Genomic DNA, 17,412 nt, shown 5'->3' with positions numbered 1-17,412 from the left:
ACGGTTGGTTTTCTTTTACTAGGGCACTTTGCCCATAGAGCAGTGTCCTTGAACCTGACAAGAGGTGCAATAATATTTGCTGTAGTCTTGGTGTGGCACTGTCCCATGGGAGGGGGCAGGCCCTTTGTTGTTCTGGCTTGGTTTGGCGGGATCTCATTGGGGGACTTAGCGGGAGTTTCTGGCTGATTCTCAGCCTTTGAGCGGCACTGTTCCGTGGAGTGTCCGGATTTTTTACAATAGTTGCACATGGGCTTCTAGTGTATTCTGAGAATGTAAATAATGTTCGCAAGTGAATGACTCTGGCGTGTTCTTGGACAAAAGGGGAAAATTCTCAAAGGAATTAATGTAGCATTCCCACAGAACGTAGGCTTTCGTAACTGAACGGCTTTCTTATGCTGAGAAACACCTATGGTTGAAGCAGATGAGCATACGCTGTGAAAAAAGTATCGGTGACACACGTCTTTACTTGGTAAAAGAACTGAGTTGAACGGTAACCAAATGCAAAGGATATGATGCTGTTATAAATTTCAGCGCTGAGGCGAAGTAAATAAATTCTCCCTGATATGACAAGTACAAAATGCTTATAACTAACATGCATGGGTTGAATATTCTTCTTATGGTCAAGTCCACAGTGTATTTATTCTATTTAAAAATGCAAGTTGCCTGACTGTTGGAACAATGGTCGCACTTGCATGGTATTCGACGAGGGGGGGGGTTATGGTTATCAACAAAATGGTCATGCTCGCATGGTATCTGAACAGAGGGGGGGAGGGCAGCTGGGTGAAACACGTGCTGTTCGTTGTGAGCGAAATCTCGCACAAAAAGTTATGAAAAGAAGAACGCTATTGGAACAGTTTTCCCAGCTTGGTGCTCGGGATTTATGAATGCGTAGAAATTTGCTTGACTACTTGTAGTTAAAATGGCGGTTAAACGCAATGAGTTCGGAATTTACAATGGCTCACATTAGCAAATGAAGTGATTTTTATTTCTTGGATGCAACAAAATAATTATTAAAAATTTTAAACACGGCTTTTTACGAAAACCTAGCGCTTTTTCTATGAAGAGAGAGAGAGAGAGAGAGAGAGAGAGAGAGAGAGAGAGAGAGAGAGAGAGAGAGAGAGAGAGAGAGAGAGAGAGAGAGATATTCCAGGGATGCAAAAAATTTCTGGTTGGGCTATAATTTGTGGCCCGAATTTTACGGTGTACCTAGCTAATCTTTGGACGACAAATTGTCCTGGGCACATGGAGGAAATAAGCGCACTATTTCCCTTCCTTATCACTTATATTCGTATTTCACTGCTTAGCTAATCCTAGTGTTTAAGACATGGAGATTACCATGTATTAGTCAATTTTTGTGTTCTTTGGAAGATACGCTCTCTCTTCCCTATGAAAAATCTTGTTAGCATGCACGGGGCCTACTGTTTCCTAACAATGTACAGAGTCACGGTTTTATTCGCACCTATGATAAGCTAAAAATAACAACATCGTACTTATGCTGTGGGAACTTGCTTGCTTGAGCTTAAGAAAAAATTAAGTATACCTTAGTTTTACCAGACCACTGAGCTGATTAACAGCTCTCCTACGGCTGGCCTGAAGGATTAGACTTATTTTACATGGCTAAAAACCAATTGGTTACTTTGCAACGGGACCTACAGCTTATTGTGGAATCCGAACCACTTTATAGCGAGAAATGAATTTCTATCACCAGAAATAAATTCCTCTAACTCTTCATCAGCCGGCCGGGGGAATTGAACTCCGGCCCATCGAATGACAGTCCGAAGCTCAACCGACTCAGCCAACGAAGGGCTTGCTTGAGCTTAAAGTGGACAGGGTATGATATCCGGGTCGTCTCTAATTATGCAGACCAGCTAGCAGTTGCTATTCTCCTGATAATTGCGAAGCAATTCGCAAATCCGGCAAGGGGGTTGCCACTTTTAGATTCTTACCTGGCCTACTTACTGGTTTCCTTGTTCAGGGGTCCTCCAATCTGGGGTCTAGCTCTTGAACAGGGGGGGGGGGTTAAAGAAATCTGACTGCAATTGCTAGGTCAGGCAGGAATCATAAAAGAAAAAACTGTTGGACAAAGACTGGGGAATGATAGGCAAATCAAACAGGGATGCGACATGGCTAGTTATGCTATCATTGTTTAAAAATTGAATAGTCTATGATTAATCCTCTTGAAAGGGATATGAAGAATTGATTGCAGTGACCTTTTCACTGCAAGAAGCACAAGACAAGTTGATTTTTCCACAGCCAATGTACCGTCTGCAATTTGATAATGCCAGCGATTACACAAGAATAATCATAATGATCTCAGGCGAACCAAAGGATGCACGAGGGTGCCGAAATAACTCGGTTCTGGCACAATATACTTGCTTTATATATATATATATATATATACAGTATATATATATATATATATATATATATATATATATATATATATATATATATATATATATATATATATATATATATATATATCTATATCTATATCTATATCTATATCTATATATATATATATATATATATATATATATATATATATATATATATATATAATATATCAAACTTGACATTCCACATTGGATTAAGTCTGGACACTCACATAAGATATCTATCACTGTTAGTGTTGACCTACAATACCTGCATAAGTGAGTGGGTCAAGTAGTCTATTCATTAAGTGTCCATGCATCAAACAAGTGCTTCAACTGCTTAATTTGTTGTTACCAGCTTAATTATTCCATAAACTCAGCCATTTACTGAATGATTGGTGTTATAGATATTAATCACTGATTGGGATTGTTACATTTGACCTGGCCATAGTTATTGCAGCTTTGGCTACTTTTTGCCATACTTATTTCCAATTATGCCAACATGGGCAGGGATATAATATTTTAAGTCATAACGAAAGCAAGAATTACTAAAAGAAACAAAGAAGTTGCTAGCTGTATAAATAATGACAGACTCATCAACAATGAGACATTTTGCCACCAGAGGGCAGGGTGAAGCCAGGATGTATTAACTGCCAGGTTGAACTGGAATGTTTCTCCTTCTTACATGGAGTGTCTGAAGATTACTCGAATACACAATATGGCTAATATAATGAAATTAGTTTGTGCTGAAATGAAGTATAGTGCTACCACTTTGTATATTCTCCACAAAGGATTTCACTAATAGTTCAAAGAGTAAAGGTATGCACCATACTACTTACTTCATAGCTATATAGATTCTGCATAAGACACTCATCTACACGTGCAAGAAGTACATCCAGCTCATACTGATGCAGTATATTCAGAGGATTGTCACAATTTTTGCATGAACAGGCTTGGTCAACACGACAAAGTACACCTGCTCGAGCACAAGGACATTTCATTGTCCTGCAATTGAGAAAAACAAAAATAAAGCTTAATACTCCAGATGTGGTAAGAAGTTTGGCATGACATGTCAATACGATTCCTTATAAAAAAAGCTGATTCAAGATCATATACTTAAAAGACTTAACTCAAAAATCATTCTCAGACTTGATCCAATGGCTACGAATATCTGCTAAATAACACAGCATTAAATCACCATGAAGCCTTAGTGCTAGCTAATAAGATATGACAATCCCTTCTCTTACCACTGCAGGAGACGGGAATGCTGACAGCAAGTTTTAAATGTGTACCATAAAATCTATCTTGTTCATAAAGATATTTTTTGTTTATCTCTCTCCCTCTCTCTTTGTGTTCCTTATCAAAAAAATTATTTTGGATTATTCCTCTGAAAGAAGTTTTGGCAGTGAGTGAGGGAAAGGCAAGCAAACACACATTAAATGCATAGTTTATCTTAACACAATGCATATGCCTATGTATACGTGCATACACACACAGACTTGTATTTATATATAAAACTACATTACTGTACTAGGCAATACTACATATATGGATGCTACAAGAGAGAGAGAGAGAGAGAGATTGGGGGGGGGGGGTTCAATTTAAGTGTGTAGTGCACCTTAATGTAATACTAAGAATCCTAAATATTACTAAGGGAATGGCCCTTGCCTCTATATCTTACAAAAACTGTCCATGACAACCAAAAACTTACTATGCTACCATCACTTTGCAAGACCAAGGACAGTATGAAATTCCTGCTACCTTTGTCTATCTGCCTCTAATGGTGATTAACAGGGGTATAAAATACTGCAGGTAAGTATACAGTACAGTACACTGTATTCTGATGTTTACTCTAATAAATTTTTCATGTGGTTCTGTGAATGTATAGGCTTACATTATAATGCTGTTACACTGAAATACACCAGGAACAGTACTGTAGTTGCTGTACACAGCATTTGAAGGCAAATGTTTTGTATTTTCAAGAGTTAGTGGTATCAAGAAAAGGTGTTGGGTTTTTATGCAATGATGAATGATGTGTTGTTTAACAACACATTTCTAATCACAGCCCAAATTAAAAAAAAAAAATTGGACTGCATTGGGGTCCTTTGGGCCAATCCATGCTTAAGACAGTGAAAAGATGGAGTTGGAGTAGTTGGACAGCAAAATAATAGAGATCTAGAAAATAAAGGACATAAAGTATAAGGATCTAAAGGTAGAACTGGGAGACAACCCAACAGTTGCACCAAGAGGTAGTAGTTGTAGAGGCTGGACACCAAAGCTGAAAAAAGGAAGCAGGGACAGAGGTAAATTATAAGACTAAAATGTGGGTGTACCCAGGAACTCGAGGAACATTGCAAACACTTACTAATGCCTACAGTTCATGATGTGAGGTGAACTGATGGCACTACTCCCCTACAGGGTTCTGATGGAGTAAGAAGGCTACAAATAATGTACAAGAATGCAAAATTTCAATCATCTGAGACTATATACACCATTAAGGTGCTCTACATATAAAAGGAAAACCGTACACCAGTAGTGAGTTGGTAAGTTTGACAATATATCTAAAATAATATTACAGGCAGTCCTCGCTCATCGGCAGTATCGGTTAACAGTGATCCGATTTTATAGTGCTTAGCTAATGACTTCGTTAACCATATATTCGGTGGCAGTAAGTGGTTTATCAGCGTCAGTAAGCAGTTTATCGGCGCCAATAAGCAGTTAATGCAACGATAAGCAGTTTATTGGCGTTTACAACGTCATAAACACCATTTATTACTATAATTACCAGCGATTTTTGGTTAGCGGTATTCGGCCAGGAACAGAACCCCCACTGTTAACTGGGGACTGCCTGTATTTGTAAAACACAATTCATAATTACTGCAAATGGAAAAATTCAGTAACTAGGCAAAATTATTACTGTTACACTTTGTTTTTGCAAGACCACCAAGTCAAATTTCTATACTTTCATTGGGTCCTGAATGACTATTTCTTCAATGATGGGGTATAAGTAAAGAAATTGGCCAGTTTCATAGGAAAGACATAAAAGGATGCATGAGAAGTATGGGACTAAAAGCAGTGCAGCTGGGGGGACAAAGGGATACTGAAACCTTTTATACAATTTATAGTGTGCCAAGCAAGACACACTGAAATCTGTACTCTTCTACAAGGAATTTAGGGCAAAAAAACTGAACAAAGTTGTTCAGTGTGCAGCAACTGTCTACCAGCCAAAAAAAATAGCAACTGAGTCCACAACCCAATTTCATTCACCGCAAAATATTTTGTAAACTTTTAAAATCACATAGAAATCAAACTTTACAATCAGAATAAGATTATTACGTATATAAAATACTTGTACTGTACAAGTAAAACTGGCAGAAAAAACATGAATTAACAAAATTTTACAAAACATTTTGAAGCCTAAAACTATCATTTGGTGAAATTAGAGAAACGAAGTACAGAGCAGGTTGATCTTCAAAATCTCAATAACTGAGCATTTACTGTTACTATTAAATTTAGATATTGATGTTGGAGACTTAAGGTAACTAAATTACTGTCAATATCTGAAAAAAGGATTTTGACAAAGGAAAAATCTATTTATGGGGAGAGACCTGTGTCACCCGGTGAAATAACCATTCAGCAACTTATTTCTAGTAAATCTATTGCTAAATATACCAGAGAAAAGCTAAATGCCAAACTGGGTTACACTACCCCCAGTACGACTCCATAAAATGGAGTCGTGTGAGAAAGGATGAGATTGTCACAATCACAGGCCTCCGCCCTATGTAAACATTCCCAATCTCAAAGAAAGTCCCCAGTGAGGTGCCGATACAAACCCCGCACCACTCGCGGACTGTAAACAAACCAGCGCCACCTACATTCCATGTTAGCACCCACCATCCTGGAATGGTATTTTATCAAGGGGGGGGTGGGGAAAAGAATCAGAGGTGGGTCACCTGGTGACACAGGTCTCTCCCCAGAAATAGATTTTTCCTTTGTCAAAATCCTTTTTCTGGGTTATCCGACCTGTGTCAGCCGGTGAAATAATATTTAAAGAAACAAAATACCATCCTGAAACAACAAAAAACTTGTAGAGAGGAAAGAAAATAAAACTCAATTCCACAAGAGTTTTAATTATCCAATGTAAAAAATATAGGTATAAATATAATATATGTACTTAAATATATACACTTAGGATTAGGTGGGGGAACTATGTTCCACAAGATAAAAAGAACACAAAACGTATTTAAATGTATATGGAGACAATACAACACTATAACATGGTCAGGAGACAGGCTGTGAAGTATGCCTGACCTGGAGTCGATCGAAGGGGGCAAATGAGGCAGGTAGGAGGAGGAAAGTGACTGAGTACAAGAAAGGAATTAAACAGAGGGAGGAACAATGTTTCCCTGCCACTGTGAGTGAACTTCCAGAGCTTCTAGGGATTTCAAATAGTGGCGTTTGAAACTACGGAGACTTCCACCCTGTATATTTTGTAAGATCCTCAGAAATTCATATGATGGAAATAATTAGTGGAGGTGGCCACCGCCCAGTATTGTCATGTACTTTTGGAACTGAGTCTGAGTTTCCTTGTTTGATAAAGCCAAAATCTGCTGTCTGATGGCTTTCTGAAATAGTTCCTCCCCTTCCCCCTTGCTTGAGCAGAGGCCCCGAAGTTATCTGTGAGGTCCTGTCTAAATAGGCCTTTAAAGTAAAGACTGGGCATAAGGAGCAGGTCTTGTGGGAGGATGACTTTCAGGAGACCACCTATCTCGAGGATCTTCATTCTTAACTGGCACAGGGTGAGGCTCGACACTTCACTGATGGAAGAAATCAATATGATTGGGTTCTCTAGACAGAACCAGACAGCTCAGAATTCTAGCACCTAAGTAAATAATTAAAAATAAGGTCTTCCTCAATAAATTTAGGAAAGAACAATTTTGATTATCTGTTTGAAACTAATTAGGACATCATTTAAAACGGGAAACCGTATGTGGGCAGGTTATTGGTCTTAAACGAGCACAGGCTTTAGGGATTGGCGAAAAATAAGAATCCGTTAAGTTAATTTTAAACCCGTGTAAAAATATCTTTTTCAAAGCTGATTTAGCTGTAGTAATAGTACTTGATGCAAGACCTTTCTCAAAATAATGACTAAAAATTAAAATTGCTAAATTTGTGGTCATTACAGTTGCTTCAGATTCTTTTTAGGAAGAGTGATAATTTCTTAACTTTGCTGAGTCATATTGTCTGAGAGTGGATTCCCCTTTTGTCTGATTCTGGGGGCAAAGTGTTAATAGGATCAATATTACAAATCTTTCTGAGCTGCAAACTAGTAAAATCCACAAAGCTAGGACATTCTGAATTCTTGAGGAAGCTGACACAGTCTGAGTTTGTACTATTTTGCATCCAGTTTTGGGTTGGGAATTTGCAAGCACGGCTTCAGCTCTAGAAGAAGTGAAACCAGTTGCTCTTCGGCCAGTTGGAGCCACTAGGCTATCTGACCTTTGAACCTGAGCTTGTGAAGGACTTTCGTGCTAGGTTTACTGGAGGAAACAGATAGATCCTTTGCCACTTGTTCCAAATCTATTGACATTGCATCTGTGGAGTGTGAGCTAGAGAGGGTCCAGGTTGGGAGCTACATAACAAGGTAGTTTGTGGTTTGCATTCTGTTGCGAAGATCTACTTCGAGACCGAACTTGACTGCAAATCCATCTGAATGATGTTTTGTCAGGACCATTCCGACTCCAGCCGGAGTTGTCCTGGATAGGAATCTCAATGACATTTCAAGACCCCTGCAAGATGAGTAGCAGACAGATGCCACGGTGTTTGTTTGCTAGGGAGAATGTGCTATCATAACCTGGTTGATCCGACTCGACTTGGGAGACCTCCTCTGTTTATACAATGTACACTTCTAGCTGTCCAAGACCAGTCTTATATGAATCAGATTGTTTGGCGCAGCTTCTTCCAGGAGTTAGAAAGACTGCCATAGCTTCCAGGCCATTGATATGGAACGTGGCGAACATAGTGGACCAGGATTCCCTGTACTTTCTTGTGTTAGAGTATCCTCCCCACCCCAACAGGGAAAGCGTCGGTGTGAATTACTATGCCGGAGGAGATTGAAGGTACTGAATTCGATAAGCTCTTGACTGTCGTCAAGGCTGGAGTCTCTTTTTCAGAATTAGGAATCAGGGTTGTGTCTCTGAACCTGACATTGGCTCGGCTCCGCCATGCCCTGTTTATATCCTTCGGTTTGGATTTCAGAAGTAGATCCGTCACTGAAGCAAACTGAAGTACCTAAGACTCTTTCTTGGAGTGCAGTGAGGAGCTTTTTCTTGTTCTTGAACTGCCTGGTTGCCTTGGCTATTTCTCTCCATTTGGCCGGCGGAAGAGACAGTTTGTGTGAACACAGGTCCCACTGGATCCCTAACCATTGAAAGCGACTCTCCGGTACTAGGCGGGATTTCTCCCTGTTTATTTGAAAGCCTAGAGATTCCAGATTGAAAGCCTAGAGATTCCAGAAAGCCGATTACCTGGCTGTCGGCTCTCCGGCATTCGTTGGCGTTGGATGCCCAAACGATCCAATCGTCCAGGTATGGGGCTAGCATGAACTCCCCTGAGACCGGAGTTGCTGGACTACCGTATCTGCCAGTTATGGTGAAGATTCTGGGGGCTATATTGAGACCGAATGGCATGGCTCTGAGCAGTATGCTTGATTTCCCAGTCTGAACCCCAGATAAGGAGAGAACCTTCTCGCAATCGGGACGTGATAGTAAGCGTCTGAAAGATCTATAGAGGTGGTTACGGCTCCACGGGGCAGTAGGGTCCGAACCTGCGAGATTGTAAGCATTCGAAACTTGTCGCATTGAATGTAAGAATTTAGACGAGACAAGTCTAGAATTACTCTCCGCTGACTGGAACCTTTCTTTGGAACACTGAACAGTCTGCCTTGAAATTTCAAGTGTCTTGCTTTCTTTGTGCCCTCTTTTGTAATAGATCTTTCACAAAAAGTCCTTCAGAGCCTTCAGCGGTGATTGATGGAACCTGACTTGAGGAGGACCCTTGCACCAACTCCACCCCAGTCCTTTGGAACTATGCTCTGGGCCCAGGGGCTGAAGTTCCACTGGTCCCGGAGGCGTACAACCTCCCGCCTACCTGAGATATCTCACTGGGCGGGAGAAGGTCTGCCTCCTCTGGAGCCTCTGCCTCCTCTTCCTCTGGAGGAGGAGCGAGGTGTTCCCCTACCTCTAAAATATCCTCTGGCCCTAGTTCCCCCTTGCATTCTGTATTGAGATTGGGAAATGCCCCTGGCTTTCATATGAAGCACCTGAAAGCCGGGAAGAACATATGAAGGGGCAGCGAGAGGCTGATGGGCTGGTTGAACCAGCGTTACTGAACCGAGGTTGAGAATGAGAGGTTGAAGGATGACCAGGAGCAGGAACCTGGACAGCCTGCAAGACAGTCTGAGCAGGAAGCCCGTTTGAACTTTTAATTTCTTCCCAGACTTAGGGTGGGGTCTGGTGGGCTCAGACTGTTTTTCTCTTGAGCGACGGAGCCCAACGAGGCCGGAGACTTTGGTTGGCCTAGTTGCCTCAGCTAGGACTGCATCAACCTCTTCCTGGGAAGAGATTAGCTCCCCAGATGGAGACTTTTTCATAAGCCTGTTAGGCTCATGGCGGATGGTGGCTGCGAGAAAAGATGTGCTTCGGCAGTTCATCCGAAGACGCTTGATGAAGTCATACAGGTCTGCTGAAAACTTCGCCAAGAGAGATTTAGTCAGGACCTGGAACAAAGCGTCTTCGCTGTAGACCACCGAAGTCAGAGTGTTTAAGGACCTGCTAAGCCTGTCCTTAGTCTCAGCTTCAGCTTTCAGGAGCGACTCCGGGAGCTTAGGAAGTTGCTCACTGAACAAGTTAGAAGCGCAGTCAGGGTCAAGTCGAGTCACCGTGAAAGTGGCTGGGGCTCCTTCCCAAAACTCAGAATCTCCGGGGAAGACAAGAGAGGTGGGATCTGTCTCCCGGAGATGAGGAAGAGGCTTACCCTCCATGCAAGCTTGGCTGAGTGAGGAAGCCACTTTTGAGTGCAAGGGGTAGGAAGAATCTCCCAGAACATCGTAGCGCACCTTGGCGAGGGTGAGTTTGGTGTTCTCCGCCTGCCACTCCGTTAATGTCCTTAGCAGAGACGACTGGGCCTGGTCCCTCGGGAAGATGACAGTCTCCTTGGGGACCTTATCGGACCGAATCCATGCCTCCTCAGTGAGTCTGGCATAACCTGGGTAAGGAGATTCCAGACCAGGAGGGAAGAATTCGAGTTCCTCCAACCTACGGGTGCCTAGGCCCTCGATGGTAGGTACCCTCATGCTGGGGGCATAAGAGTCCAGGTGCCAAGGGTTCCTTATCAAAGGGAGGAAGGCTGGAGGTGTCGGAGCAGAGAAAGATCTGGTGGCCGCTCCATGCGCCAGATCCGGAGATTAAGTTCCCTTGGGACTTAACCTGCTGCGATAGGGAAAGCACGGAAGCATTAGATGATGACAGCTGATTCGAGAGTTGCGACAGCTTGTCGTCAACTCTCTTGTCGAGCTTCTGCATAAGAAGCTCAGCAAATGCTTCTGCATCAAAGGAAGGAGGAGAACCTCCTTACTTTGCTTGGTTCGTGCTCCCTTCCCAGAGGTAGAGGCCTTGCTCGTAGACGGCACGGGGCTAGGAGCCCGTGACGTCTTCGAGGGAACCCCAGAGCGGACTTTCTGGGTCTTCAAGGTCTTTTTCTTAATAGACTTAACCTTGAGGACAGTGGGCCTTGCACCGTCCATAAGGCAAAAATTCTGAACCCCTGAAAGAAGAAGCAGAAGAAGAAGGAGAGCTAAAAAGATATTCACCTGCCTCACTTACCCCCTTACCTGCTTGGAGATCCAGGTCCACGTTCATGGGTTCAGGTTCAAATTAAGGGCCGCAACATCTTCAGTGACCTCTCCGCATGCGGCCACGTCTTCCTGGGAGGGCTGAGTCATCTCCCGGATCCCAGCAATCAAAGGGGCGGCTACCTCGTCAGCAACTGACGCTGAGATCCAGGCGCTGGGGAAGAGAACGCTGTAAATGTCCTTAGAAAGGACGTAGGGTTTCCTGCCCCGACGTTCCTCCCGAGAAACCACTGACCCAGGTCTTGGTCAGAAGTGAAGAAATCCACGAGCTGCGGTCAATCTGAAAGAAGGAGAATGTCAGGTGACCAAATCTCCTAAAAAAAGAGAATATCTTCCAATTATCCATAAGAGACGAAACTCAAAGAAAAGCATGAATCGGAATGGAAATAACTAACTTACCGACTCATCCAGAACCCGCTCATAGAGAGCGTAGCACACCTCACAGCCATCAGGGTGCCAGACGACCAGGTCCCCTACGTGAACGGCGCACCCGGAGTGGGACCTGCAAACTTCATGTCCGCTTGCTTGCTGCAGGACTGCCGTGCATCCCTGCTCCTGACAACGCACCATCTGTAGGTGGACGGGTACATGAGTATGCTGATAAGGCACGCCCGAGGGTAGGGTGCGAACGATCTTAGGATAATAGATAATTAGACCAGATGGGCCCACCAGGTGACCACCGGAAGGATAAAGAAGTCTACTAGATCATGCAAGATCAAAAACAACATAAAGGGACACTTCGGAGTTAATCGGGCAACAGGAAGGTCGATAAGGCATGCATAAATCAAAATATATGCTAGTGAAAGGTCAACTATAAGTAGAGTTGAGTGTTCCGCTTGGAGCGAGGAGTCCTGTTACCCTAATACAGTGACAGGAGGAGGTGTGGTGAGCACCGACCGACCATACACCATACCCACTGGAGTGGTAAGCAACGAGAACGCCCGACTACCTAGCGGAAAATGCAAAATTAGCTAGTCGGCGAAGGGTAGATACTAGGGAACGGTACGAGTTCTAAATGAATAGAACGAAGGGTAAACGTCAATGGCGTGTGAAAATAAGACAGAAGACAGTCAGGTGGGAAACTCTGGCTACATGTACAAAATTTTTTTTTTTCCCCCGAGGTGACGGTCTGGGAGAACGACACCCTGGCTGGGGAAAAACAACGCACTGGCCGCTAGAGGGAGGGGAGGGACAGGCCAGGAGAGGGGACCAGTGGTGGCGACCAGGGTGGTGAAGCACTCCCGGGCGCCATGAGAACCCTGCTTTCTCTCTCGACGGTCAGTTATGTCACGAGCGATTAATGAGAGAGGAGAATCTGAGATCCTCAAAGGCCAAATGAGCAAAAGGAAGGTAAAAGGAGATGAGTGAACAGGAGTGTGGGGGCACCCCCGGTCACCAAACAAGTCCTTGACAGGGTGCCGACCGGGTAAGGTCGGAAACCCAGTACCGAGAGGACAAAACCAATCAATGCAGAGGAAGGGGATGTAGACTATAGCGTAAGGATCAGGGTAAAGCTCTCAACCTTGTTAAGTTAACAAAAGTACGCTGAAATGAACCAAGGGGAAGAGAGCAAGGGAAAAGGAGGAGGTAGGAGAGGGGATATACATGAAGTTGGAAAGCTAACCCGAAGGTGCGGTTCGGACAAGAAATTGAGCAACGCCAAGATACCCTACTTATTCCGAAAGCAACCTATGAGACTCAATAGTCCAAGCGGAAGGCCAGAAACAGGAGAGGGAGATAACGCCAGGCCAAACACACTCTGCAAAACCTGGAAGTAAAAGGGAAGCACCAACCATGAGGCCTCTACACACCTAAACTTCCCTTCAGGAAGAGAGAACAAACGCCATAGCCTAACTCCTAGGCTAACCTAACACAACCCGGCTGGCTGAAGGAGGAGTATGTAGGGGAGAAGGTATCTACCAGACTATCCTAAAGTTAACTAACCTAGGCATAAATAAAATAATTCAAATAATTCAAATAATCATAAAGACACATGTAGAAGGGAGGACCAAACCCAGCAGCGATAAGGCCCAGCGGAGGGGAAAATGGCCGACCTTCAAAGATAAAACAAGAAAATAATCCGTAAATATCAAAAAGCATCAAATAAGCTAGGCCTAAAATAAACCTAAAAGCATAACTGTACCATCTCAATTAATATACCCAAATGCTGGAGAAGTGAGGCCCAAATACAACATATAAGACTTGATAAGAGCGGATAGGCCGAGGGAAACTCGTAGCCTAAACCACAAAGACCCATTACTTTGAGAAGGTAACACAAAAATAAATAATAATGCCAAAATGAATATAGGATAAGCATAAGGCACAAAACGTAGAAAATGAAGGGGAATGAAACCCCGACAAAAAATCCCGCACACACCGAGACTGAAGGTCACATGAGGCCGGGAAGTAAGGTGTGAATGGAAGTTATAAATCCCCCTAATTATTAAATTAGAGGGAAATAAGGAGCCTCAACCGCCTAAAATAAAATAAAGAGATGGTACTCAACTTAGGTGAAGAAGAATCCTGAGACGAAGCCATGATCTCGGAAAAAAAGGGCACAAAAATAGCGCACAAGCAAAAAGCTACCGAAAGCAAAGCGTGCTAAAAATGGAATGTAGGTGGCGCTGGTTTGTTTACAGTCCGCGAGCGGTGCGGGGGTTTGTATCGGCACCTCACTCGGTGGGACTTTTGACATTGGGAATGTTTACAGGGCGGAGGCCTGTGATTGTGACAATCTCACCCTTTCTCATACACGACTCCATTTCATGGAGCTCGCACTGGGGGTAGTAACTCCAGCTTGGCATTTAACTTTCTCTGGCATATTTAGCAATGGGTTACCTAGAAATAAGTGCTGAATGGTTATTTCACCACGGCGGCCTGGGTCGGATAACCCAGAAATGAATTTTCGTAATAAAATTAAGCTTCATATATACTTACCAAGTAATTACATAGCTAATATTTCTACTTGCGTGGCAGCCTTTTAAAAATTTGTGGTAGTGCTTCTACTGTTTTTTTGTGTAGATGACAGGCTCCACCCACTGTCAGAGCACCCGGGGAAAATAACCTGTGGGTAAGCTCAATTCTGTTTGTGCCCTTATATCCATAAGAGGGGAAGAGGGTGGGTTCTGATTCTGTAATTAATTGGTTAGTATATATGAAACTTAATTTTATTATGAAAATGTCACTTTCATATAAGTAACTTACCAAGTAATTACATAGCTGAATTCCACATTGAATGGAGGTGGGATATATGGACATACTGTACTCTACTCCAAAACATTAAGCATGGCAATGACTTTGAAATAGAAAATTTTGTCGTTTCCTTACCTGGGATGAGTGATACTGCAGGTAAATAATGCCTCTTGATACTGCAAGTAAATAGTGCCTCTGGTTATTGCTCATCTTAACCTGTAGTGGTGTAGCGGTTGAGCCATGGGTCACCTCTACTTAAGTGGGAGCTTTGCAACAGAGGACAGGCCTGACGGCTAGCAAAGCATATGAAAGTGCCCTTGCCCTGGGCGCAGTACCAAATTTAAAAACAACCAGGCAACACTGTCACCTACTCTGAAAACACCACAACCCATCCACTAAGACTGGAGGGTAGTCCAGGTACACTGTACTCTCTGGCTCCCCAAAAACTCTAAAGCCCTACACGTAGGCAAAAGGATAGTAGGAGAAAAAGTGCTTCCTATGAATCCTCACTCAACACCATGCCAGCCACTGATAACAGTCCCAAAGTATTGCAATTATGAAACACTGTTTCCACCTCCTTCAAATAGTGAGATGCAAAAATAGACTTACAGTTCCAGTAGGTCGACTGAAGAATGGAAGATGGGGGCATACTGTGCCTGAACACTAAAGAGGTAGCTACTGTTCTGACTTCGTGAGCTTTCACTTCAAAAGTAGGCAACATGTCTTCCTGAATTTGTGAATGTGCTTCCGAAGTCAAGTCTCTCAGGGAGAACAACAACAAGGTGTTCTTATGCAGACGACGAGAAAGATTCTTAACTGGACACCAGAGGTTACTGGATGGACCTCTGATATTATCTGTCCTACTCAGATAGTATACTTCAGAACTCTTACAAGACAAAGTACTCTCTCTTCTTCCTCGGAGCCAAGGATGTCCATTAAATTCTTAATGGTAAAAGAACGAGGCCAGGGCTTGGATGGGTCTTCGTCCTTGGCCAAAAAACCTAGGGTAAAGGAGCAAACTGCATCCCCTTGGGAAAAACCTACCCTTTTATCGATGGCTTGAATCTAACTAATGTGTTTAGCAGTAGCTAACACAAAGAGGAAGAGTGTCTTTCGAGTGTGAGGTTCTTAAGAGAGGCGGAATGAAGGGGTTCAAAATAAGGACCTGTTAGCCACTTCAAGACTGCATCCAGGTTCCAAGAGACCAGAGTGTTCTTCCTCTGCTTTAATGTCTCAAAGGACTTGATCAGGTCATTAATGTCAGAGTTTGATGAAAGATCCAGGGCTGTGTGTTTAAAAACTGAGCTAAGCCTAGCTTGATATCTCTTAACGATGGAGGAAGAAAAATTCGTAGAATTCCTAAGATATAGGAGGAAATCATCAATCTGTGTTACAGATGTCTGAGAAGAAGAGACGTTGTGCCTGAGGCACCATCGGCAAAAGGCTGCCCACTTGGCCTGGTAGATGAGGCTTGAAGATTTTCACCTGCATCTTGCAATAGCCTCTGCAGCTCTCCTTGAAAAGTCTTTTGCTCTGGCAAGCTTGTGGACAGTCTGAAGCCTATTAGAGTAAGATCAGACAACCCTTGGTGGTGTCTTTTGAAGTGGTTTTTGGGGAAAGTCTTGGAAAATCTACCAATAAACAAAGGAGGTCCAGGAACCATTCCTTCAGGGGCCAAAATGGGCTATGAGGGTCATAGTTGCATTGTGGTGGGCTTGAAACAAATTGCATTGTGGTGGGCTTGAAATTTGTTTATCACCTCCCTGATCATCCTGAAGGGAGGAAAAGCATACAGATCCAGATTGGACCAGTCTTGCAGCATGGCGTCTGTTGCCCATGCAAGAAGATCTGGGGCTGGAGAGCAAAAGAGAGGAAAACGATGGTTCTTGGAGGTGGCAAACAGGTCTAATGTTGGTTTGCTCAACAGTACAGACCAGACGATCCAAGGTCCATTTGGTGGGAAGGACCTGCTTCCAATGGCTCACTTCGTCCGCCAAAACATTCAATTTCCCCTGGATAAACTGGGTGACCAGAGTCACTTGATTTTGATCTGCCCACATGAAAGGTCTCTTGTTGCCTGGCAGAGAGAAAAGGAATGAGTGCTGCCTTGTTTCCAAATGTATGCTAAGGCCGTGGTATTGTCCGCATGGACTGCCACTGTCTTGTTGCGGACAAAGTTCGAGGGAAACTGATGGCCTAGATGAATTGCTTTCAGTTCTCTGACATTTGTATGTGGACTTTGTTGCTCTGGGGTCCACGTGCTGGATACTTCCCGATTCCCCACAAGAGTTCCCCAGCCTAAGTCTGAGGCGTCCGAGTAAAAGTCTATGTCGGGGTTCAGAGGTTGAAGGGACTTCCCTTCTGATAGTCTTTCTTTGGACAGCCACCATTTCAGGTCTGCTTTGATCTCAGGGGTGATTGTAAACACAAAGTGTCTGGCTGTGTTTCCTGTCCCAGATGGCCTGTAGAAGAATTGTTGAACTCTCATATGTAGTCTGCCCAGTTTGACAAACATCTCTATGGATGCCAATGTCCCCAGCAGGCTCATCCAATGTTGAGCTGAGCAAGACAGAAGGGGCTATAAACCTGTGTACCGTCTGAAAGCAGCTGGAAATTCTCTACGCAGATGGAAAAGCCTGAAAAGTCAAAGGTGAGAGTCATCCCCAAATACAGGATCTCTTGGGATGGGGTCAACTGAGACTTCTGTAGATTGAAAAGAAGACCCAGTTCCTCGGTAAGAAGCAAAACCTTGTGCAAGTCCTGCATGTCTAACGTTATCATCCAGTTGCCCTGGTGAATGAATGAAAGAACTGAATGGGTTGTCTCCATCTTTAATTTCATCTTTTGGACAAAATGATTGAGGGTGCTTACATCAAAGACTGGTCTCCAGCCCCCCAATGTTTTCAGAACCACAAAGAGACAGTTGTAAAAGCC

General features: G+C 43.4%; 1 protein-coding gene across 4 annotated transcripts in view; it reads right to left on the bottom strand.

Moving 5' to 3' along the window:
• Positions 1–17,412, bottom strand: part of LOC136841644 (uncharacterized) — a 226,367-nt gene that overhangs the window by 150,712 nt on the left and 58,243 nt on the right. For all 4 annotated transcript variants that reach the window (XM_067108770.1, XM_067108769.1, XM_067108771.1 and 1 more), the window contains exon 6: positions 3,215–3,380. In XM_067108770.1, coding sequence (XP_066964871.1) covers positions 3,215–3,380 — 166 coding nt within the window. The remainder of the gene's footprint in view (positions 1–3,214; positions 3,381–17,412) is intronic.

The sequence above is a fragment of the Macrobrachium rosenbergii genome, chromosome 9, assembly GCF_040412425.1.
Source record: "Macrobrachium rosenbergii isolate ZJJX-2024 chromosome 9, ASM4041242v1, whole genome shotgun sequence".
Classification (NCBI taxonomy): Eukaryota; Metazoa; Arthropoda; class Malacostraca; order Decapoda; family Palaemonidae; genus Macrobrachium; species Macrobrachium rosenbergii.
The sequence above is the reverse complement of the archived record's forward strand: the minus strand, read 5'-3'. Positions and strand labels throughout refer to the sequence as shown.